Source organism: Cariama cristata, unplaced genomic scaffold (assembly GCF_000690535.1).
Source record: "Cariama cristata isolate BGI_N322 unplaced genomic scaffold, ASM69053v1 scaffold2721, whole genome shotgun sequence".
Taxonomy (NCBI): domain Eukaryota; kingdom Metazoa; phylum Chordata; class Aves; order Cariamiformes; family Cariamidae; genus Cariama; species Cariama cristata.
In genome coordinates this window covers 58,232-74,605 of record NW_009599631.1, presented here as the reverse complement: position 1 = coordinate 74,605, position 16,374 = coordinate 58,232, and the positions used below count along the sequence as shown (strand labels likewise).

General features: G+C 35.1%; 1 protein-coding gene across 2 annotated transcripts in view; it reads left to right on the top strand.

Moving 5' to 3' along the window:
* The first annotated feature begins 735 nt into the window (after positions 1-735).
* The window catches only part of PRKCZ (protein kinase C, zeta), a 65,739-nt gene continuing 50,100 nt past the window's right edge, over positions 736-16,374 (top strand). For both annotated transcript variants that reach the window (XM_009709739.1, XM_009709738.1), the window contains exons 1-4: positions 736-806; positions 5,863-5,984; positions 11,456-11,545; positions 11,950-12,000. In XM_009709739.1, the coding sequence (XP_009708041.1) occupies positions 736-806; positions 5,863-5,984; positions 11,456-11,545; positions 11,950-12,000 (334 nt within the window). The remainder of the gene's footprint in view (positions 807-5,862; positions 5,985-11,455; positions 11,546-11,949; positions 12,001-16,374) is intronic.

The window sequence follows — 16,374 nt, the reverse complement described above, 5'->3', positions numbered from 1 at the left end:
CGGAGAGGAGGGGTCAGGCGGCCGAATTCTGGAGTCTCTCCCTGGTGCCTGTGGCCCTGCTTCCCCAGACAGTGGGGTTCGGGAGCCGTCTGAGTATATATATAAATCTACGTGTAAGGGAAGGTGGTGGTGATTTTGAATAAACAGGATGTTTGTCAGTCGTAAAGGTAACTTAAAGTGGCCTTTGGAGTTCCTCATCTGCTTTTCTTGGGTAAATTTGTAGTCAACATTAATTGATACCATTCTTCCATGTATATAAAAACTATTTTGGATTAAAATACTCCTTGGAAGAAAAGAGCCAGAAGCTGTGTTGCTGAAGAAGGAAAGATTGGAGTATTTTTGGCCAAGAAGGAACTGTTGGATGTTTTATTAAAAAGCATTCTTAAATGCTTGAGCTATTTCTATAAGACTAAACTGTCCAGGGTATTTTTAACTGATCTCACTTAATTTCTCTGCTGGTCTATGGTCTTGTATATTTTCCTTTTGATTTCTTGCTGTTCTATCTAAAGCTGTTTGTGTTTATAAAATTTGACACAACTTATTTGTTTAGTAGAGTGTGTGTATATTCATCCGTATTCTGGTTTTCTTTCTATGCAGCTGGATTGAAAATCATCTGGAGAAGAAATGCACATTTCACATGTGAAGCTGTTCACTTCAGAATTAAATGGATTATCTGTCTTGAATGAACTTATTTCTACATATTTATAATTTCTTTTAGACTGTTAAATACAGACCATGCCTAGCAGAATGGGCTCAAAAATTGATTTGAACAAAGACTTCATCAGAGTAAAAACACACTACAGTGGGTAAGTCAGCATGTTCTCTCCTCTATATTGTGTCTTGTCTAATTTTGAAGCATATTGAGCAGGAGTTCATAGTCTGACCTAGTGATAGAGTAACTAGGGTGTTGTTGGATTTGTAATTAATGTCAGATCACGTAGGTAGACTTCAGGGCTATTAAAATACCATCCAGACTCCTCCAGCATGTTGATTGTAGGAAGGAGTTGATAGTTCATTCTTTTCTTACAAGCAGGAAAAATGTGCGAAACCAGCATACGGTTATTCTGGGTTGATTTATTATTGATTTCTGTTTTGTTACAAGTGTTCAAGGTCACAGACAGGTATAGGTCCATCTCTTGCATCCAGATGCAGTTACTACATTTTATTGTATCTACTTTATAGTAAAGATATGATAAATCTTACATAATGTACTCTGCAAGTTGCTACTGAAATTAGCAGGAGACTAGGAAGTACAGGGTTCCACTTACAGATGTCAGTTTGTGACTCTGTGCTCCTTGGGACAAAACAGGTAATGTTTAATGAGAGTCCTTTTGTAGTGGAGAGTTTTAGATACTATTTCAACTTACAGCACTTTCTCTTTTGGAAAATTAGAGGAGGTGTTTCTTTGTCGATAGATATGCAAGTCTTTGAAATAGTAAGTGAGTGCCATTGGTTTTGTCCTTTTTTTACTGGTCTTACAGAAATTTTAGGAAGAATTATTATTGGAATTATTAGGTAAAAATGAGGAATGAGGGAATTTTGCTTAGATCGCAAGTTATCGGTAACTTTAGGTGGAACCTATGCAAGCTGCTTGAAGACTCGGTTTTATAAATCAAACCCACGATCTTTGTTTTCCTGTTGTGAATAAATACTGAAAGTAAAGTCTTCTATAGTTTGCCCTTTAATTTTTTTACAGCTGATTGCCCTGCTCCCCTCCCAGTAATTTGACTAATGCAGCTTGAAGAGCAATGAGATGTTGACACAGCTGCTTCAATTATCTTCACAATGCTTATTTTTTGCAGCTCTGATTTAAGACAATAATTATAAAAAAAAAAAGTCAGTCCTTTATGACTTCAGTCATTTGTCAGTAGAGTCAGGAAGATTTTACTATTTCAATGTGAAATTTGGTTTTTCAGACATGTTTAATGTAATTGGTTTGCTGCCACTATGAGGAGCTTGTAAATTAATGTTGCTTTGTTCTCTCTTGTTGCCCTCCAAGGCCTAAGTTTAAGTCATTTGAGGAGTTAAATATTTGGCCTAAAGAAATCCTTAACCTTGATTTGAAGTATTTAGACTGAACTTACTGGCAGTTAAGTGACCTGAGTCATCTTTTCTGATGTTTTACTGCTAAATAAGTAAATGTTGCTACTACTGTGGTGGTTCTTGTATTGTGGTGTAGAAAAAGGTTATCTTGAATTAAATGTAATGTAGTTATGAAAGTCACTCCACCAAACTTTATTGAAAACAAAATGCTTTCTTGTTAAACTTATCTGCCAGATTGATGCCCAGTAGCTTGAGGTCCTGAGTTTAGAATTTTGGAGCAATTGTATTGATTTGGTAAATGCCAGTTTTCTTGTAAATTAGTATGAAAGTGTATCCGGTATCACTTTAGCTGGATTAAATTTCTAGCTGTGCTACTGACTTGAATTCTTTCCTTATGTCTAGTCATTCGATTTTTATGTCTTCATTTTGCCATGTGTAAATTGAAAATCTAGTAGAATCTGTTAACTTACAGTTTGTTTGTCTACCGGTTAAATTTTCATGTGAAAATCTGCTTGGTAAAAACATAGATAAGCTTTTAATGTTGAGAATTCATGTCAAAACTTATCTCTTCACAAAATACAGAAATTTGCTACTTTGCTTGAAGTAAAATTTACTTTACAAGAAATCCATGTATGAAAGTAAATGGAACTGCATGCAGTGGTTCATTGTTAGTGCTGCTCAGGAAATAAACAGCAGATCAATTGGGTTTTGTTATTGTTAGTCTGCAGCATGGTTTTGTTTTGGTTATTTAATGGATGCTTGTAAACAGCTTTATGATCTCTGGGTGAAAGATTTATACCGTATGTTTGCTAATGCTAATTATTATTTTCTGCTTGAAAGTTTTATCCTACACCTCTGAATCTTATCATACAGAGGCTGAAGTTGAAAAGAACATCTGAACTTCGAATACTTGTGTGATGCACTTCTCCAAGGTGCATGGATATGCCTGCTTCTCTGAAACAGCAATAGGAGAGCTGCCTTAGCTCTGTAAGGGAAGGCACTAGAAACACGAATAGAACTTGGTGTGAACTATTTGGGATAGCTTGCTGGCACATATAAAGTGAAAGGAGTGTGTCTGTGGAACCTGTCTGCACAGAAATGGAGGAGGTGATAATACTTGTGTCATTATTAGAATTCATGTGTGATTATTATGATGTTTTACGATAAACTACTACTGTAGTTTCTCCTGTGACACTATATTCAGTAATTTCTATTAGCTGTGAACTCTATACTATCTTGATTTACACAACAAGAGTTCCGAACTCAATGAATTTTGGTTTTGTCCTACTGATCAAATTCTGTGAGTGAGAGATGACTGTTTTTGGCATTATAGACTGTATAACTGATTATTGTAGTATCTTCATTAAGGCACTACATTCATCTTTTGAACAAGTTTGACAAACTGCAGGAAATCATTGATGCTGGACAACTTTAGAATTAAGGGCAAGCTCATTGAGGTAGCTGGTAAAAAATTAATAGTACAATGTATCATTTTGAAATCCCAGTTAAAAATCTAAGTATGAGGAAGTTCTCAAACGTGTGAATGTGCAGTCGATCTCTGTGGAGTCTTAGTATCTTAGGTATTCGTGTTTCTGGGTGTGACAGAGTTCCTAACATAGCATAGTATAAATAACTGCGTAAGTAGATTGCAGAAGAAAGTAAATTTGTGTAACTCTCATTTCGTTATTTCAGTTACTTAGTTTATCTGGTTTATACCTGGTTACTTGAGGTCACCTCATTTAAATAGAGTGGTGATGCAGTATTGTTTGCTGTATGTTGCCTTGGTTCTAAGTGGCGACACATAATCTGTTAATGTGAATGATTCTCGTGCTGCTCATACATAACTTCTGGTCTTTAGTTCTTCATGTTACTTGGTAGTATACAGTTTCAGATACCTGACAAAAAAAATGTCCTGTGGGATTCTTTAGTGTTAAATGACGAATGATTTTTGTTTATCTGTGCCCTCATTGCCTAATGTGATTACGCAGACAGTAGGATTCAACACAGTAAATCTCAAAGGAACGTGGACATCATTGAGATAATGATAATTTGTATAAATATCCTTAATGTTTGCATCTGCAGTAAGTGCTGTTAAGCATATTTCAGCTGTGTTTTGTCCAATATGAAGTTTATTAATTTACCTGTAGAATGTTAGTGCCGCCTGTTAGAGTAATTTAACAATTTAAGGCTGATTAGTGTTTGTCGACTTTAGTTGGAGTCTGTAGTGTGCATGGTAGAGTATTGTCTTACTGCGTAGTTTCAGTTTTTATTTAGATGCTTGTGAAAGCGTGAGATTGTTCGGAGTTACTGCAGATCTATAGCTGCTTGATTTCACGAGTAGCTTGCAGCGGCAGCGCATTAAGTAATGAGCTGCATTTGTTAGTGACTTTGTGTTGGTGCAAGGTCTCTTACTTTCGTAAGTGCATAAAATACAACTTTTTTGACAGGGAGACAGTCTTAAACTCAACCTCTCCTGATAGCTCTCAGTATTGTACAATAATAGGGATGGCAGTTAGCGTACATATTTCTTTTCCCATTGTTATTATGAAGAATTATTAAGTTGCTGTTCATTGAGAACTTTACAAATTGTAGGTTAAAGGTACACTTGAAAAGGTAGTAGTTCTTTTAATCTGAATTTGAAACTTAGTACAGTTCTTTAAAATGACTTGGAGCTTGGCTTGTAATTTTTCTCAGCAGAGGCAAAATGCGAAGTTATTAGTGCATATCATTTAAAATGTAAGTCAGAATTTAAGGTTCTTAGTTACTACTTACTGTAGTACCTTTTGGCTTCTGGTTGAAAGATATAAGTAGGCAAAATATGTAATATAACATGTTTTCTAAAATGACTTGTCACACGGTATGGAAATAGCCAAACTATCTCAGTCGTGTTGGGAAGCTTCTGATATATTTACTCTATTAAACTAAGAGGGGAAAGAATTACATATGCCAGTAGCCATTAACTACAAAACTGTTTCCTAATTATCCCCTAGAAGGTTTTGAAAGCAGTGAAATGACTTAAGTACATCTCCTCTTTCTTCCTGCACTTGTTTAATCCGGTGATTTCCTTGAGTCTGTCATTTGAAAAGTATTTAGAAAACAAGAGAATCTAGTTTGTGTCCTCAGATTTTGTTTTGCATAATCTTTTTTTTTTCTTTTAATCTTTGTCCCACTTTGACAGTACTGTGTGGGCTTGCATTATATCAACAGCTATTTGCACAAATGCCTGAGCATACCGTATGGTTTACATTAGTAGAGTTCAGTATTGGGTTCATGTTCTCAAAACACTATAAAGGTAGAGCACAAGGTGCAGAATTTCAGTAAGATTTTATCTGAATTTTCTTGTAATATCTTTTGGGAATTCACCTAATCAAAGCTTTCTCTCTAATGTTATAGTGGGTGTGAGGAAAAACCTGCATTTTAAAAGGATTTTACAATAATTGAGGTTTTACTTATCTCCTGATGAAGAAATACCTGGATAAAATTTAATTCTTACAAAATATTGTGGTGTTTTTATGACACTTCAAATGCTGATAGTTATAATAAGGGAACTTGACTCACCCAAGTAAACATGAATTAAAGACAGATCATTATACAGTTAATTTCCCCATACTAAAGTAGTTTTTTAAAAAGTTAAACACTGTAAGATGTAATCCTGTTGACTTCTGGCAACTAATTTACATTAGTGGGAACATTTTATATGAGCAATGCTGATTCTGTAAGTATGATTTTGCAGCTTAGAGTCCATAGATTGAATTATAGGAATATGCAGGCTAATGCAGATATTTTTCTGATAAAAACTTGTGTTTTCATCTTATGCAGGGACATCCTGATAACAAACTTGGATGCATCAATGAGCTATGATGAGCTGTGTGATGAAGTGCATGAGATGTGTAATTTACAACAGGAACAGCCAATTACCCTCAAGTGGATTGATGATGAAGGTATTGCACTGAAATACTACCTAGGCATTCTTGGGTTTATTGTTCATTGTGGTACAAAGAAGGGGAATTGAGGAAACTTGTATAAACAAGTTTCATATTGAGTTACTTTTCGTTTCTAAATAGCAGGGTACATAACCTGCCTTATAAAGCGGGGAGCTTGGAGAAATGAGCCTCAAAACTTCAAGGTTGATTGCAGCAGCACTTGAATTCACTTCTACAGAAGTGAAGGCTCTGTAGAACTTTAGTATTTTACTATTCCATACTTCTATGCTGAATGCAAAGTTTGTTTTAATTTCAGACTTCTGTAGGCCTAATGCTGTACCCCTCAAAATTCTTAATTTCAAATTCTTGGTGAGATCACTTTTTGATGTTTTTAACCCTGTCACCTGCATTTGCATTTTCTGAACTGTGATTTATCTCTTGAATGTTTGTTCAATATGAAGTTTATTAATTTACCTGTAGAATTGCAGTGCTATTTATTTTGCTTCCTTTGGCAATGTACGTGTCTGCTTATGATTTAACAGGGGTGTAGCACATCTGTATTGCATGATGGGCAGAACTCTTGACCTTGTAGGTTGAGAACAGCTACCATGCAATTATACAAGTGCACAGATGGTCACTTATTTTCCTGTTGCACCTTGCCAAAGCAGTGATCTGCAGCAGAACTCATAGATCTAAATGGAGAAAGATGAAAAAATACTAAATTGGTTTGGCTAACATTTGTAATTGTGTTTTGTTTTTTTAATAATAGCCTATACCGCTGTCTTTGCTGGGTAGCATCATTTGGTGGGTGAATGAAATTTCAAAATAGTGATTGAGCAAGGAGGTAGCCTGTAGTCAAAGAAGATTCAGTCCTCTTAAGATACCAAGAAGTAGTATCAATTACTTTTGAAGTTTACTCTTTCTCTTCTGATTACCAAGAAAGACAGAGGCAACTGTACTAACTTCAGTTTCCTAACCCTCAGTTTCATGGCAGTCTAATAAAAAGTAACCTATCAGAAGTGCATGGAGAGTAATTACATTTCATGTGCTTAGCTATTTGAACTGTGTGACTGTGAATAAAAGGAAGATAACTGTAGGAAACAACAAAACCTCATGAGTTTTGAGTTGGAGGGTTTTAAGATGTGATTCCTGTTAACTATTTCTTGGTTTGGATATCTGTTGCATTGGCTTTTTGGGGTTTACTTAAATTAAAACAACAGTTGGTTTTTTTTTTTAATTGCAGTTCTAATAAGTATTTTTCTTCTTGTCTTGGTTAAATACATACCTGTACAACCTTTTTTTTTAATTCCTGATTCTAAGTTGTTAAGTTTCAACCAATCTGCTGTTCCGGCTGCCTTCAATCCTCACAAGTTTTATGAGTTATGCTACTTCTGCATATGAGCGAATGTTTCCACTTACTGCCACATGTAATTTAAGTTCATTTGACTGACTGCACAAACAAATGTTCTCTTTGAACTAACTTAAAGCAAACAATTGCTGATGGATTAATGAATAAAAAAAACCTACCAAAGAGCTGAAGAAAATGAATTTTCTGTTGGGCTTTTTTTAATGTTTCTCTGGTTTTGGCAAGATCTAAAATGTTTGAACTATGAATAACTGGTAATAAAACCCCATAAACATACGAGGAATATGGATTGTTGCTTTGCAGTACAAATAATGCTTATGTCTTTCATGTTGCATTATTGCAATATTTATAGATCATCCAGAGCAGTGGCCTTCAAAGAGGGATAGATGCCCCCTGGGGTGCTTTTTTTTTAAAAAAAACATATTTTTAAGAAAATAATCAAGCTTTACTTGATTTAATGTGTGGATTGACACCGGTGTCATCACGTGGCCCATGTATCTTATGGTCACGTCACATATGGTGGGCAAGGTGTGCTGTGGGAAGAGTGGGTGTTCCACAAAGTTGCAAGGGTTGAGAGTGACACCCTTGCTCATTTGCTTGCTTTCAATGTATTGTGATGTACTGCAGTTTACGTGTGTCTGGTTAAGTGGATTTATGGATTAATTACCTAGTTTTAACTAAGTCAAAAAGATTCAAAAATTATCAGAAGTATTTGAAATACATATTTACATTCACTACTTTAAAGGATGAACCTCACCCTAACTGTATTGTGTTTTGAGATAATAGATAATGATGGTATGAAGCCATCATGATTAGCAAGACATTTAAAACATCAGAGGAAAAAAAAAAGAGTAGATGTTTGCCTTGTTCTGGACATTTCGTTTTTAAGTTTTGTGATACTCAATTTGATGCTTTACAAAACTTCACTAAACTTCATTACATTTTTAGAAGCTAGTTTTGAGTCTTCTTACTTAATAGCAGAAGACAAAAAGCCACATACCGTTGGGGAAACACTTGTTCTTCCTGTCATGGTAGAAATGGCTGGAATAATATACAGAAAACAAGATGGGAACAAACTGAAATGCATTCCTCTGTCAGAAGATGCTGTTGGGAGATGCATAGAAGATATTGCTGAAGGTTTGAAGGAACAAGAATTAAAACAAATTATGCAGTGTAGGAAGCTTACTGTGTGGTTGGATGAAAGTACAGATGTTTCTAACATGTCTCAGCTTAGGGTGTTTGCTGGATTCTGTTTCAGTAATGGGATATGTGAAGATGTAGTTTTTTGTGAGTCACTGAAGGAAAGAAAGATGTACTGGAAAGATACAGTCTCAGCAGTAAATGACTTTAATAAAAACAATGTGTTATGGAAAAACTGTCTAAGTATCCACTGATGGAAAGACTGATTTGACTGGAATAAAAAAAGAGGATTCTGGGGTAAGGTTGCAGGAAGCGCACCGCATGTGAAGTTCATCCACTGCATCGTTCGTAGACAAGCTATTGCAGCAGAGAAGTTGGAGCCGGAAGCGCACGGAGTACTACAGGATGTCATCAATGTGATTAATTTTATAAACCCAAGAACTTTAGATAGCACAATGTTTACAATACTTAGTAATAAGCTGGGCAGTGACCATGAAACTTTTGTACCTCGCAGAGGTTAGCTGGTTATCTTGCAGCAAAGTGCTTAAAAGAGTCATTAAAGATGAGTTATGCATTTTTCTTTCGCAAAAAAGATAAATGTTCCAAATATGTGGACGTTACCTGTGATGACAAGTGACTGTCAGTAGTATGCTACCTAGCACTTATTTTTCAAAAAAAAACCTGCTTAATCCCAATGACTGAGAAAGTAACTGCTTTTTCAAAAGGAGCTTTGCTATATCGAGACAGCATTTTGAAAGTGACTATTGGAGATAGTTCTGTTGTTCCATCAGTACACTTAAACTTGGAAATGGAATTTTCTAACCTGTTAAAAGTCTTCCAAACAGTTTCAGTGGGTTTTGAACTTATTAGTTAAAAAATGCAATGCTTTCAGATTAGTTTGCAAGAACAGCTGATTGACATCAGGGAAGATGAAAATTTACTAGCTGAATGCCAGCAAAACCTTTGCATAAATGGTGGCTGGGATTGAAGAGTGAGTATTATGATTTCGTAAGTGTAGCCAACGTTGCACTTCTTTCATTTGGATCTACGTATCTTTGAGGTATCTTTTCTTAGCTATGACACTGTTAAAACCAAGTATTGAAATAAACTGAGCTTAGAACCAGACCTTTGAAGCAATGTATCGTGAGATGTTAAACCAAGATTTTCAAAATCATGAAATATGTTTAATCACGTAGCCCTCATTAAAAATCTTTTTAATTTTTAATATTTTGAGGTTTTTGTGCCATTAAAATATTTTCATTTAAAAAATATTTATTGCATCCTTTTAAATTTTTTTGTGTATGTTTTTATAACATACATAATTTATAAATATACATATTGATGGTTTGTACTCAAGAAACTTTAACGATGGGGTGTGCTGTCAAAAGTTTGGAGACCACTGATCTAGATGTTATGGGCTGTTGAAACGGTATTTCTGCCTACCAGAGAGGTATTCCTCTATTGTCTTCCTATTCATATGTTTAACATTAAATAAAAATGTCCTCACTTTAAACTGATAAGGATTTGTACCTTGGAAAGGTCATCTCCTGAAATACAGGTCTCAGTAGTACGTGTGTTTTGGCTTAACTTCCAGTTCTCCCAAGAAGCTTTTCCAGTGCTTTGTTTCTCTGGCATCAACAAATTAATTGAGTGGGGTTTTTATGGAACGTCACCAATGTGTCATATCGTTACTTCCAAATCATATTAGAACCTGTTCTGTTTGCTGAGAAGAGCCATCTATGGGCTGTCTCTCCTTCAGAGCTTCAGAGAAATGGAAGCTTTAAATAGCTTAAAGGCTAATGTCTATACCACAGGTAGTTTTTAGTCTTCCAATTATTACTAGTTAATAATGTTTTTGGGGTGTTCTTACCTGACTGGATACTTTCATTTTTTTTTCATATTTTATTAATATAAAGCTAATGGTATATGTCAGAGAGAAATGGTAATAAGGTGTGGATAAGGCATGGCACTTGAGCCCAGGCTTTAGTGTGCAGTAATGCTCATGTCTCCATTTATTTTATTCTTTTCCCTGTGAATTTCAGCCTGAACGATATCTTGTAGTTTGGGGTGTGTGGGGTTTTCTGTTTTGTCTATTTTAGTAGTTAGGTTCTTGAGAATATGCTTTAAATTGAAGCTGGCATGTTGCCTCTTTGGGAACTTTTAAAAGATCTGTTTGTTGAATCTGCTACTAAAGAATGTGGGTACAAAAGACAAAGTCATAGAAACTAAGGCTTGATATATCTTTTTCTGAAAGAGAGAAGATTGTGGAGAGGCAGGGTTCCTGATTATTTTTTTTCCTTGTATTTACTTTTCTGCTGCTTATAAATCTAAGTTAAAAGAAAAAAGTGTGAAACTATTTTCCTCAAAACATACAAGCAAACCTTGAAAACTTTAGAGACTTAGAGAAATTAATTTTACATTAATTGTATCTCTAAGTCAGTGTTGGTATATTTGTATCCCACCCGTAACTTCTATTTGTATATCTGATTTTTTACTTTTTTAAATCATAGATTGCTTTTTTGTCAGTCTAGCAAGAGAGACTCAACTAGAATCTATGCGTACCTTCATAACTTTTAAGTTATAACATGGTTCTGCAGTCAATGAAGTTAAGGTATTAAGATAATGGGCCTTTTAACAAAGGGTAAATTAATTTTTAATTAAACTTAATTTTTCAGGTTACTAGGAAGTGGTCTTGCTTTTTTCCTTCTGTGTGTTATAGATCTTTAAGCATACTTATTCACTTTTGTATTTTGTTGTCCCCTTGCAAACCAACATAGTATATTTCTATCTACTCAGTTTTGATAAAATTAGAAGGAAAAAAACGTCGTGTTGATGTATTTTGGCTTTGGTGAAAATGCCAGCTTAATATCAAATGACTGAAAGAAAAGCAGTCCTGGAGGCTGGTACATTTCTTACTGACTAACTGAAATTCTCCACTTAATTCTTCAGTCATAAATTTGCTTATGTATTGCTTTTTTGTTAGGTGACCCATGTACCATCTCATCTCAGATGGAACTGGAAGAAGCCTTCCGTTTGTATTGTCAGAACAGAGATGAAGGACTGATTATTCATGGCAAGTATTACCAGTTCAAGAACCCGTATGCATTTGTTGATAATCCTAACAGATTCTTAAATATGAGATTGGAACAACTCTTTTGCCCATCAAATAACATTCTTCTTTATGTAGCTGGTGCCGTGTAGTTTGATGTAAGAAGGAAGTGTTCTTTTGAGTGTGCAGCCCAAAGCTGAAACTATACAGTAGGCTTTGAGGGGGCTTCACATTCTAAATTGCACAGATTTGTTAGTGCTGTAGTCAAGTATAAGATCTTGCCAGTATGGAACCAAATTTTGATTATGTCATTTCTCAGAATTATTTAAAGGCTTCCAGAAACTGTCTTTGTGTAAATGTATTCAAGAATCAAGGAAAAAGTACTACTGAGAATCTTTTCACTTAAAAATCTAATGTTTTTGTTTTAGTTTTCCCAAGTATTCCAGAGAAACCCGGCATGCCTTGTCCAGGAGAAGACAGTGAGTACTAAAATATCAAGTGTTAGCTTAATTTTTTCAGTCACATGCAAAAGAAATATATTGAAAGATTTTCGTAATCTAGTGTTACATTCATGTATATGTGTTTTGTGGTTTCTTAATAGAATGCAAAGTGTTTGAAACTTCATCAACAGAGAAATTACATAAACCAACATTGTAGTACTGTTTTAATGTTTCTGAGGATTAACACTGGTTTCCAGTAGCTGATCTATTAGTAGCCATCAGAATTTTAGATGCATATTTAAATGTGATCCTTTGCTTTTGTGGTTCTTTTAGGTTTTTAACTTGCAAGGAAAGGAAGTGATTTGCTGAAGATGAGGGAGATACGGTCTTTTTTTATAAAAAGGTTATTAGTCCCTAAAAAAAATCCTGTGAAAGGTAGATAAACCTCCAGAGGAAGGATACATGATTGATATGGTTTACCTGTATTTCAATAACTTAAACTGCACAGGGATAAAAGGATTAAATAGCTGTATAGTCACTTTTCATTATGGAGGGATGTCATCAGTGTATTAGTTCATATCTTTGAATGTGAGTAATTGGGTGACTGTTACTAGATGATGCTTGACTAGTCACAGTAGTAGGAGTAAAGGTGAACTGAAGAATTCAAGGACCTTTGCTCTTCTCTTTGGAAGATAAAAGAGCAGATAAAATTAATTGCTGATAGAAGCAAGTAATGCATACTAGGAGAACACTACTTAGTTGCCTAGGATCTACGCTGACAGGCTGGCTAGTGTAGTGCAGTGGTCAATAGTTGTGAGTAATATTTTTAACCAGAGAAATAATACTAATATACTAATAATTGATCTATTGAGAACTTTTACTGAAATCTAGAAGATGGAGTGAGATGGAATAAATACCAAAATATTGCAGTTTAAATAATATTTTTTACATAGGAACTACAGTAGGTTAGCAGTTAGATGTGAAAAGCAGACAAGTTTCCATGTTGTTAAAGTTGTTTTATAGAAAGAAAAAAAGGAGTAAATGTGCAACACTATCTGCTGTCATTGTTCAGCCAATTAGAGAAAATGAAGACTGTTTCCTATGCTGATTAGAAGTGTTAAATTATTTTCTTTGAGACACTTTTTTTTCTTCTAGAAAAAAATGATGAATGAAGACTGTTTCCTATGCTGATTAGAAGTGTTAAATAAATTATTTTCTTTGAGACACTTTTTTTTTTTTCTTCTGGAAAATGATGTCTGTGTGGTCTTCCCTTTTTTTAGGGTGAGCCAAGCAAGCATTTGTGTAGCTGTTTCCAATGTACTATTTTCCATATATCCTGAGTTTTTTTCATGCCTTGTTTAATAATGTTTTCTGTACTTTCCTTTATCTATGAGAATAGCTTAGTGGGTTTCTTACCAATTTTGCTCGAGTGTCAACAAGGAGATGGGCAATCAGACCATCTTGCTATATCACATAATGTGCTTCTACTGCATGTGCAAGCAAATAAGACTTAATTTCAATTCTTGTTTGCCTGTGAGTTAAAATTGAAGTGAGGACTGTGTGGTTATATTTTACTGTATGTTGAAAATGTATAGGTTTTACTATGCTCTCACTTTCCAGTTTAGCTTAACAGGTTGAAAATATCTATGGGAAAATATTTTCAGGCTCAAGTTTCATGGTCGTTCTGCAAAGAGTGTTCTTAGTTCTGTAGGTTTAAATGTGATGTTGATCTGAATTGTGTACAAGGAACACTGCTTTATTTTGGGACCTGAGTTATGGATGTTATGCTCTGAACTGAATCTCTTCCCTGGAAAGGTGTCAGGTTTGCATTGACATGCTAAAGTCTAACCTCTGTATCTACAGAAAATATTGTTAGCAACAGTAAAAGTTTTGGTTTTTCCCTATATCTTGCTACTTTTCCCAAATCTTTGTTTTGGGAATGATGTTTTAGGACTTTTGGGTAGTTTGGTGTCTTATGTGCCTTTGACTTTTGTGAGAATTGCAGTAAAAGCGAAAGTGACGACTTTAGGGATTAGCTAGCCTGAGAATGCTTGTAATACTCTACCAGGGCAGATTTTTATGCCAGAAGTAAACATAAGTGTTAATACTCCACTATAAGTCTCCAGACCATGTTCTGTGAAGCAGCTGTCTTTCAGTGAAGACAGAAAGGTTGATTTTACTTAAATTTCTAAATTTGGGGTGCCTCACCCTTTAATTCTGCAACTAAGAATGGAACAACCAAGTCTGGCATCACTGTAGTATTGGGGCTCACAACATGCTGAAAGCTATTTTGCATTCTTTTTCTAAGTTGCTTCTAACTTGTTGGATGAAAATTGTAGGGAGTGAGCTCGTATGGGCATCCATGTCGCTCTGCTTTCCCAGTATAAGAACTGAAAGAACTAGCTGACTCTAGCTCTGCTTCTGTTGTCGTAGCTGTTTAAAGAGGAAGGGAGGAAATACGTTGTACCAACTTAGACTGGTGCAAGTCCCAAGTAGAATTATTTGCCCTTATTTGTGAAAACACAAAGCAAACTAATGTGGAATACTGTCAAGAAAAGCAAGCTAACTGGAGGAGAGAAGGCTGTTGCTTAAAGGGGTATCTGTGCAAATGATGTAGCATAATGAAGTTCACTGCAATTTAATGATCTCATTAAAAGTGTAGGTATTTTAGTACAAAAGTTTTTTTGTGTTAATTTGCTGAATGTTTTAGTTATCTTAAGCAATGAGATGAACTATAGAAGCACATAGATTAGTGTGGCTCAGATGACCTGGTTATTGCGTCTGTAGGGTATTTTTCCCTCCATGGTTTTACAGGTCATGTTGAATCATACTTTGATTGTTTAAAAAACCTATTTAGTAGGATGTGCTCAATGAGTGATTTGTCATCAAGTTTCTCATAACGTAATGAATTAATTCAGTGCGTATTGACTCTTTGCATCCATGGGGCCTGCATGGAAATCTGGTATTGTGGCCTATTTGTTACTATTTTCAAATTGTTTTACAACAGACATTAAATTTTATGGCTGCTAATTTAGCATGAACGAATGCATTCAGCATTATTATTTGTTAGCTTAAGGCATACAACAAACACCTGCGTTGCACTCTAGACTATATGGAAATATTATTGATATTAGTGATAGAGTTTATTTAAAGGACTATTTATTTTGACAGCATTAAAATATTGTCCTTTATTCAGAAAATAGTTGATATATTTCAAATTCTTTTGTTATGTTCGTTGGAAATCTTTTTAAAAAATAAGAATGTTACATATGCAGTTTTCTAGAGCCTCATGTTAGCACTATAAAGGAGCTTATGAATTTGCCTCAAGTTATTTCCGGAGACAAAAAGTTAACTAGTTGCTGTGTCCAAAATGGGCTTCTACTTAAATTAGCAGTCTCGAAGTGTGGATTTCTAGTTTGTTACAGAACTGCGGACAGTTTGAAGTGGAATTTTTAAACACGGCTTTTGAATTGCTAAATAATTTCATTTGCAATATGTTGCTCAGACTTGGTTGTATTAGGTCATGGAGTGACTATTTCTGATAGTATGTGATCTTCTGAATTGCAAATATTTTGTGGTGAATTTCTGTAGAATTGTAAGTTTTTCCTTCCAGTTCCTTCAGAACAATAGTGCTTTGGAAGAAGAGTGCAGAAATACATACTGAATGTTTTGCATTTATGTTGAAATCTAATAATATAGTTGCTAACTGTCCTGGACCTTTGTGAAATTGATATGGTTTTGAGATTGTACCAGCCAGCAAAGCTTGAAATAAATGCATGTAATCCATTAATGGAATAAACCATGTGACTAATATTTCAGTTCTATTTGTATGCCTTAAGAAAAGTTCTTTCTGTGCTTGAAGAACCTACCTTCTTATTTTGATGCGATCTTGCCTGCAAGATAGAACTTGCACAGTTTCCAGCATCTGAACTTGCATTGTCTCTGTATTCCTTTTGCTCCTGAATTTTTGTGCTTTTTTTTTTGTTTGTGCCAGACCCAGCTCCCTGTATAAATGTACGGCTGCTGTTGTAGAAGCAGTACCGTTTACCTTTAGCAAGACTGTTAACCCATCCCCGCAGCCTGGAATGGCAGTGCTGCTATGTGGGTGAGGTGGCAGGATTTCTAAAACACCTTGCATCTCTTCCCAGATACTGAATGTGACCTCTCTTAGGCGTTTCTAGCATCTACTGGATTGGAGCCTTGAATAATTTATCACAGTGTTTCCTGATAAAAATGGCAGACTTTTCGGCTGATCTTTTGTATTTACAAATATTTTTACTCTTTTAGTAGATTAGCTTTTCTTTTAGAATTGATATTAAACAAGGTTGTTTCTAAAATGTTTAGGTGTGTATTCCTCTTCTGTGCTCAGAAGTGATAGCCTTGCTGATACCCTGTTACTAAAGCGTGGTATCT